At 31.6% G+C, this 9,539-nt stretch overlaps 2 protein-coding genes across 3 annotated transcripts in view; one reads left to right on the top strand and one right to left on the bottom strand.

Moving 5' to 3' along the window:
• Positions 1 to 3,867, bottom strand: part of LOC108750186 (ATP-binding cassette sub-family G member 4-like) — a 17,343-nt gene extending 13,476 nt beyond the window's left edge. The window contains exon 1 of the mRNA XM_018489485.1: positions 3,779 to 3,867. The gene's annotated coding sequence lies outside the window, so the exon portion shown is untranslated. The remainder of the gene's footprint in view (positions 1 to 3,778) is intronic.
• Positions 3,868 to 7,989: 4,122 nt separating this feature from the next.
• The window catches only part of LOC108750190 (flocculation protein FLO11), a 6,894-nt gene continuing 5,344 nt past the window's right edge, over positions 7,990 to 9,539 (top strand). Inside the window, exon 1 of one of the 2 annotated variants that reach the window (XM_018489496.1) lies at positions 7,990 to 8,144. In XM_018489496.1, the coding sequence (XP_018344998.1) occupies positions 8,098 to 8,144 (47 nt within the window). In that variant the 5' untranslated portion in view covers positions 7,990 to 8,097. The remainder of the gene's footprint in view (positions 8,145 to 9,539) is intronic. The other variant, XM_018489497.1, reaches the window with a different exon arrangement.

Raw genomic sequence — 9,539 nt, forward strand, 5'->3', positions numbered from 1 at the left:
TATACGTTTAATTAGATAGATATACGTTTGATATTTGTTTAAAGCGAGAAAGAGAGTTCTAGAAGTCTAGTGCAGGAACAGAACATAGATGTGAAAAATAACGTATCTAGAAGTTATGAATTTCAAAATCGCCTCGGCAGAAGTACAAGCCTGAGAGAAAAATGCACAAACAGTATAAAAATCCTTCTAAATAAAACAAGTCCAAAATTTGGCTCGTGATTTGAAACATTTCCATCTCTTCGTCGTCTCAATAGAGATAGAGCATAATAAGAAAGGATAGCTTGAAACAGGTTTGTCCAAGCATCGTATGAATAAAGGAGCCGATAGAGCTCATCTCTCTACTTGCAATCATAATATAATATCTGTTTTTTATTTTGCTAATTATTGCCTGTGTGATACCCATAATTATTATGCTACACCGATCTTCTTCTAGCATTCTTGTTTCTTATTATAGAAAATATGAATATTCCCATACAGCAATACCTTGGTAAAAATTTTTCTCAAAATTTTTCATATAATTTTTCAGAGAATTTCTATATAATTTTATAACTTTCACATTTTTTTATACAAATTGGAACATTTCTCAGAAAATCTACATCTTTTCTCAGAATATATTTTTATATATTAATTATAAAATATCATAAAATTTCTAAAATTTTTTGTAAATATAATTTCTGATGAAATATAAAATCTAAAAATTAAAAAATATTTTTTTTAAATTATGGAATGAAAAATTTCAGAATTTATTTGTATGAAAAATTCTGAGAGAAGATGTAAACTTTCCGAATATTTCTGAGTATTTTTGAAAAATATTCCAATTCGTATAAAAATTATGAGAAAAATTTTCACCGGGGTATTCCTGCAACGAGTTACAATGTTGTATATTGCAATGACGTAACGTTTGAACAGATATAATTCAGGCTGGCGTCTATCCTTTATTATTTATTCTTCATTCGTCTCGCTCTACTAAAACGGCGCATGGAAATGTTTTGGCTCATAAGTGAGTCTAATCTAGATCTAGAGACTTATTTCTAGTTATCTGTATAAGGCATCTGCTTATTAATCAAACATGAAGTGGTTTCACAGATTAATGTAGATTCTACAGCAAATACATTCGCTTTAGCCAAAAGGAAAAAGGTAAAATCATTACTTTTTTATGAATATAAATTCAAAATATTAAAATAATGTTTAAACATATGTTTATGTCATTAAGATTGTGTATCATATTATTTTTTTTATTCATACTATACTATAATAAAATAGATTACATAATTTTTCTAAATAAAAAAATTTATTTAAGTAAATAAAAATTACTAATAATTAATAACAACGTTAAATTTTAATCATGATTAGTATCAGATTCAATTAATTATTGCAAAATTACTTTTAAAAAATAAATACATCGTCAAAAGTACACGCGTATCTTCAAAAAATAATTGAATACAGCTACTTTAAAAGAATAAAGTTCAAGTAGTACGTATCTTTTTAGTCTCATTCATTTTAATTTAAATAGTAATATCTTTAATTTTCCTTAAAAAACTATAATAATATAATATATAATATAAAAAATTACGCTAATTAAAAATAAAATTTATACATATTATACAGTGAGGGGCAAAAGTTCCGGAACGGTTAAATATTTTAAAAAGTATACATTTTTTAGAAAAATATGTCAGACACAAAAGTTGTAGAGTTTAAAAAGAGCTATTTATTTCTTTTTGATCTTATCGACTTTAGATGATGTCGTCAGATCTATGTCCATTTATCAATATCCATTATTTTGTAATGAAAACCTCTATTTTTCATTACATACTCTTGTATCTTATCTCGAGAACATTTTGAAATACTATAACAATATATTTTTTTATTAAGTATTTTTTGAGTTAAACATTACAGTACCGCCAGCATTAGCGTTATAAGTTTAAAATTATGATATCGCCGATATTAGCATTATTACGAGTATGCAATAAGTGTACAACTGAATGATTAAACTTACAAAAAAAAAGACTTTTAATGAGTGATCCGACAATTATACAAACAATTACCTTGGATCATGTTTAATAAACACGTAAAAATAGAACTTAGTAATATTAGCTAAATATCAGTTGGTGATACAAACTTTGCTGTTATTGATAAAAGTTAGCTATTGAAGATAGAATACATTGGCTCGATCCAACTTTATATATATATATATTTTACTGTGTTTCCAATGAATAGATTATTATTACATATTTTCTACTTTGTCCTTTAAATTCGATATAATTCATCTATGATAGATACGTATATGTTAATTAATTACGTTAATTGGTATATATATTATATTATTCTACGTTTACCAACCTCAAAGTATAAAGTAAATTACATTTAAAGCAGTAACTTGAGCAGTAATTCGAGGTATTTTGCGATATATATTCTAGATCAAATCGTTGTTAAGAATAATTATGATCCATGCATGGAAAGTACAGTTTTCTTGAAGTATCTACAAATTTAGCTAGATAGATTTAGATAGATAGATTTGATTATATTTAAAAATAATTTTGTTAGACTATTAAAATAATTATGAAGGACGCTCAAGCTGGTTGCTAGAATTAAAACTTTTAGCAGTATTACTTATCATTCTCAAGTTTCTTACATCAGATTACTTTGATAAACAAACAAAATTATTTTTAGATCTGTATCTATCTGAATTTTTATAAAATACTTCAGCAAAATTATTCTTTTTGTGTATCGTCAAATAATATACAATAATCCATGAAACAAATATTTCATATATATAATTATATACAGGGTGTTTGTTAAGAATTTTTTTTAGAATTTTTTAAACTTTTTAGTACTGCATTTTCTTATTGGCAAATATTTTTACCAACATAAAAAAATACGGTATTAAAAAATTCTGAAAAAATTCTCAAAACTTTATGAGAAGAAAATAAATAATTTTCGTTTCTTACTGTTTTTCTCTAAAGTTAATAGTATTTGAGTAAAAAATTGAAAAGCAATATTCAGCAATTTTTAATAATTAATATTTTGTTAACTATGCAAAAATTGTAAAATGGTAGAGACTTTTCGACTCAGTTTAGTCCGCTCTATCTACACACGAGCATCAAAACTTACTGTACATCCTGTATAATTATATAAAATTATATATAATATGTTCATTATATATTATATTTTTCCCGGGAAATTCCATTCTTTATCATTCCGATATCAAACGAATAAACAGTCCAATAAAAAATTTTTTATACATCAATATGTATAAATATATAACATATCTAAACATGCATAAATATTCATAATTATATATAATTATATATGAAATATGTCCATACATCTTTCTTTCTTTTGTAAAATTACTTTTTAGTATACTAAAAAAATAATAATAATATTGAAAAAAGATCAAAAATAGTTAATAGTTAATGGGATAATTTTTGCATTGTTTGTTTTAGACAAAATCAGGTTTGGAAAAATGTAAAAAATTTACTCATACATAACTATGTTCCTATAATTTTACATGCAATTATATAAGTAATTCTTTTACATTTCCCCAAACTTAATTTTTTTTTTAAACAAACAATGCGAAAATTTTCCTTTTACTTAATTATTTTTGATGTTTTCTTATTATTATTTTTTTTTAGTACACTAAAAAGTAATTTCACAAATAAAAGAAAGATGTATAAATATGTATGGACATCTCATACGTAATTATATATGTTTATGAATATTTATATATATTCATGCATGGAAAATTTTCTGGGAGTGCAAAATATCTATTTCGTATTACATGATTGTCACTTAAATATACATTACGAATAACCACACAAGCAACTAAGATCGTTCACTGTATACTGTAACAATTGTAAAGTTGTTTTATTGAGCACTAGTGATTACGTTTTAAAAGAAAATATAAAGAGACGCAGAGACAACACACTATCTGCTTTTACGAGTAGCGCGTCAATCATCGATAAGTAATGTCTAGCTCACTCGTGACGCAAAAAAAAACACCAAGGTCGCATGTCAAAGCCCTCATTGTCACATATTATACGTAACGTATTAGAAATAAATGCTAAATAATAATTAATTTTATATAATCTCTAATGAATTAACTTAATGCGCGTTTTTTTACTTTGTTTCTTAGTTTCATTCATATATTATCATATATTATCCTCATATACTATCCTCTCTCTCTAAATGATCAAATAACTCATATATTATCCTAAATCATCTGATCAAAGTAACGATATGATACGCTGTACGATTATCAAAAAATTACTACTTTACGAGATATTTAATATTTCAATTATGTTAATATATATTTATGTGCTGGAATCAGATGTAAAATATCTTATAAACTAATGATTTTTTACTATCTTTAATAGTTTTATATGCGAAATACACACACTTAGAGGAATCATATCATGTAAAAAAATTACATAATTTCATTTAAAAAAGTAAAAGTGACCGCGGTTATGATTTTATCGACAGGGTCAGAAAATGGAAGTAGCTACGTAGTATCTAAATCGAAAATGCATGTACTGGCGGTAGTGTACGGGCGATTTTTCGACGGTCTCATGAAACGCCGGCATAGCCTCTCTCAAGTTTTTCTCTGAAAATCTTTAGAAATTACAATACGGCTATGTTTTATATTTATATTTGCTGTTAAGAATTGAAAGATAAACGAAATACACGTTTAATGTAAAAATAGGTGCGGTTTAATTGCTGTAGTTTCTAGCAGTGAGAAATCTAAGAGAGAACATGAGAATGTTTTTTTCCTTATAATCACAAAATGCCCCCCGCGCGCTACTACTTTCTGAAAAAGCGGATGTAAAAAACACACAAAAATATCTATTAATTTGATAAATTTCAGCGATTTATTTTCATCAGAAGCACCCCAAAAAACGGATATTGTTGTATAGTTGACACTTCTTCAGAGAGCAATATGTCCGGAAGCATTTTGCGATTACAGGAGAAAGGCCCTCATGATGTCGGTAGTTCACTAGCCGCATCCATAAGTCTGCGACATGAGAACGTCGTTTTGCGTACTGACTTCATCACATCAACGTGATTCGCGACGCGATACGCGACAATGGACTATGAATATCGCTTTCTGATTGGTTCATGACATCTTTAGATTGTATGTAAAACAGTCTCAAATATAAAAGCAAAGTATAGAGTCTTTATAATGTATATAATACAATAGAAGAAAATGAATTAATCAAAGTTCTTCATTTCCTTCCTTTCTATGAAATTTGCATAACCACATAAATTAATGTATGCATACAGAAAATTACCCAATCACGTGCCTCTTTACAAGAGAAATGCGATTGGATAATTTTATTTAGGTGGCTATGCAAGTTGAGTAAATGTGACTATAAAATTTGTCCTTTTGTAAAGGTCTCCAAGCAGAACAACAAATTAATATGATATCAAAATGATTCCAAAATAATTATTAAGAGTCATTTTTCAATCGTTTCTGATTCATTTTAAAGTTATTTTGACATTATAATTTTTATTATTCTGTTTGAGTCTGTGCTCTGACCTTAAAAATTGACTGGATTCAAACTGCAAATGCTTTAATCCAAGGAGAACAAGAAAATCAAAATAATATGACGTCAAATTGACATTATTTTAATTTTCTTATTTTCTTTGGGAAAGAACTCTTTGGTTGGTAAAATTCTTTCTTTTAATTAGGTGATGAAGCATTGCAGCGTCAAGTAAATTGCAACCTACGAGTACGAGGCTATGAATATCGGCTTTGGAATCATTTTATCTTTATTGTTTATTAAATATTTCCCCGGATTTGTAGATGGCATTATTATATGCCACACTCTTCTTATAAAAATTTATTTCTATATTAAATATTCATATATCACCATGAAATATAATAAATAGTCGGTACAATCATAGATAAAGCATCGATGAATTCTGGATCGGATGAGTGACTAAACTTTTGTATTTTTGTTAAACTTGGCAAAGAAGTTCACCCCACTTTGGTAGATCATGCTATACAAACTGTGGCTTGACATTGTAAGAAATAAGCGAAAATATGAGAAAAATATCAGGACACCGAGATTCGAACCAAGACCTGAGCTGCGTTCCACGCATAATGCGCATGATGTATTATTTTATCCTTGTCGTTAGTTTTCGCCGAGTGTTAAACAAGGATAAAATGATACATCATGCACATTATGCGTGAAACGAAACGCACCCCTGGTCTCCTCCGAAGTGGTAGACTTCTGTCCTCAAGGCCCAGTTCCATAATTCACAGTTAACTCTTAACCGATTCGAGGTTTAACTTATTCATTGTCTCTTACCAATTCTAGAATTAAGATTTAATCGTAAATCGTGAAATTATTTAAACACATTAGCTTTGGATTCCTGATGCAGTCCTACCTCAAAGTCCAAAGAGAGAGGCCAACATTCCTCTAAGACTCAGTTTTATAATTCATGGTTAATCGGATTAACTTTTAACCGAGATTCAACTTATTCATTATTTCTTTTCAATTCTAGAATTTAGACTATATCTTATATATTGCCGAAAAATTACAACTTTTTTTCTGCAGTTATCATTGATAATCAAACTCGGATGATAACATTAAAATCACGATTTTAAATAAAAATCGAGTATTAAGTTTTAAACATTTATATATGTTCTACAAAACTAATAAATCATAAAAGAAGTATCGTATCAGTTTCTTACTCTTGATCAATTAAATTTTAAATTACGCAGACTTCCATGAGAACTGATCGTCTTTAATAGTATCTCGTCGGTGACGGCATGAATGTAACCGGGATCTGTAGTTTAAAAAGGCTAAATATCCCGCTTGCTACTAAAAAAATATCTAAAAATGGCGAACTGATGAATTCGCTTCACTCTCCCTTGATTCTTTCTAGCTCACATTCCCAAAGCGCTCATAAGCGCCGTGAATGCCAAATCGAACGCAGCTGAAATGCGAAGCAACGAATATACGATACCTTTTTTAACGCAAGCAAGCATATGAGCGCATGTGAACGGATCTCGCGTCGACTGTCCGATTACATTCGTAGCGGCATCTCGTGCGCGCGCGAGAAGGAGAGTGAGAGAAAGAGGGAACGAGAGTAAGAGTGAGTAAGAGAGGGGGAGAAAAAGAGAAAGAGAGCGAATTCGCGAGTTATCGCAACGAGAGAGTACGGGCGAGCAGCGGTGAACATATATTCCATATCGTGTACGACGTGTTGTTTGTTTCGCGGAAATATTCAGAGAAATTCGGGGGATATTTGGAGTGCGCGGCTGTTGACGCTCCTGCTTGCTCGCTCGCTCCCTCGAACGCCCGCCCGTCCGCGAGAAAAGCTCGTCGTCGTCGTCGTCGTCGTCGTCGTCGTCGTTGTCGTTGTCGTCGTCGTCGTCATCGTCGTCGTCGTCGTCGCCGTCGTCGTCGTCGTCGCCGTCGCCGCCGTCGTCGTCGTCGTCGTCGCCGTCGTCGTCGCCGTCGCCGCCGTCGTCGTCGTCGCCGTCGTCGTCGCCGCCGTCGTCGTCGTCGTCGTCGTCGTCGTCGACGTCGTCATCGTCATCCTCGCGCCGTATCCGCGCCATGCACGGATAACGCGTGCGATCCCGCGATCGCGCTCGTCGACTACGATTTTCGTCGTCAGCTCCGATTGGACATCATTCCCGTCGTTATCCCGTCGGTGGCATCGGATATCTCTTTACGACTGCCACGGCGAATGTGGAAGCTTAACGGTGTGTTACGGCTGTTGTGCCACCGCCGTCGCTGCCGCCACTGTGCATCTTGTGCGTCCGCGGTATTCGTCGCTTACCACCAGATCCCAACGGGGTACCATTACACGGCAGTGAAACGGTTCTCGTTTGCAAGGATCTGATTGTCAACCCGATTGTGCGGTGCCCTCGAGAAGAAGAGCGAGAGGAACGAAAGAGAAAGAGAGAGCGAACGAGCCGGAGAAGGAGAGAGAAAGACGAATAGAGGGACGGAAAGCGAGAGGAAGAGAGAGAAAGAGAGAGAGATAGAGAGAGAGAGAGAGAGAGAAAGAGAGGCCGCCCGCTGGTTGTCCGCTCCGTTGCTCCACACTTTTCTCCTACCCAAGTGGTATCAATGTTGTCTGGCAATGGTGTGTAAGGAGAACGTGGTATCATGGTTTGGGAATCTGTCCAGGTAATGTGGAAGCGTCGCCGCGCGATCCCGACGCGCGCATCTTCCCGAGATATTTCAGGAGTAATTTTGCGTAACCGTTGAGAGCGCGTCGTGTGTCGCTCTCGATGCGAAGCGTGCACGGTTACCCCTCGAGGTCTACAGCGATTCGGCGTTGTATCTCTCTCACCCTTATCCGTCGGGCAATCACCACATCGCCTTAAATTTCCCGTTTCCTGAAAACATTACAATTATTCTGTTTTATTCCGCACACATTCCGCGAGACACACTCTTGCACATCCCTCACGACGAATTTTCAGTTAACGTCCGTAAGATATCGTTGGGAATTTTTAAATACACTTTATTGTATATATATTACGTTACTTCTTCTATGTCGCTATTAACTGGTGCTTCTTGAATCAACGTTGAATTGAACACGATTGTGTTCTTTATCGTCTCGTAGTTTTATGTTTCTTGTACGATGCGACTCTCTCGGTTATAAAAAGTTACTTATTATATTATGTATATATTTTTTTCATTATTCTAAGATCTCTTTGCATACTATCTTTGCGTTATTACTTACTTATTTTGTAATTTTCAAATGTTTCGTCAGTATAATAAGTAGTACTAGTATGTCGAATAAGAAGCAAAATAATTATGTATAATAGGTTACAGTTTTTAATAGTTCTCGACATAAGTTTGCCTTTAATATTATGTATATTGAAAATTATACAAATGGTAAAAGATAAAGAGTGAAAAAGATTTAAAGACGTAATGAGAGGCAGAATATACCTCTATTATGTTTATTTGCTATTGTATAAGTTATTTTTTATAAGACTGCTAAGTTATCACACGAACTTTTAGAATGTCTTTTATAACTCAAAATATAATTTAATTGTATTAATTCATCATTTTCATCGAAATTATTGATTGCATATGTTGAAAATTCAATAATTATATATTCTAAACAATAATAAGATTAAAAACAGGACATTACATATTCTAATATCTATAAAAGAATAATTAATCTGCATTTAATTTAGATAAGTACAAAGTGTTATCAAAAATAAATGCAATACATGAAATAGTCGTATTGCGCAATAAAAATATCCTACTTAAATGATAACAGCGAAATTATTAATGCTAAATGATGGAAAATTAACATATTATATACATGTCATTGAAGTTTTATACTTCATATATATATTTTTAGAAATTATTTCTAAAAAACCAAAATAATTAAATTACCTATTAATGCTGTATTTCTAACTAAAATATATTACTTATAATTATTAGTAGTGAATGAATAATATATATTATATTTATAAAATATATATTATATTTACGAAAAAGTAATCGATAATAAAAAACAATATAAAATGATTCAATTATCTATTCTTTAAAGTTTATGGTAGCAAT

This window comes from Trachymyrmex septentrionalis, unplaced genomic scaffold, assembly GCF_001594115.1.
Source record: "Trachymyrmex septentrionalis isolate Tsep2-gDNA-1 unplaced genomic scaffold, Tsep1.0 scaffold330, whole genome shotgun sequence".
Classification (NCBI taxonomy): domain Eukaryota; kingdom Metazoa; phylum Arthropoda; class Insecta; order Hymenoptera; family Formicidae; genus Trachymyrmex; species Trachymyrmex septentrionalis.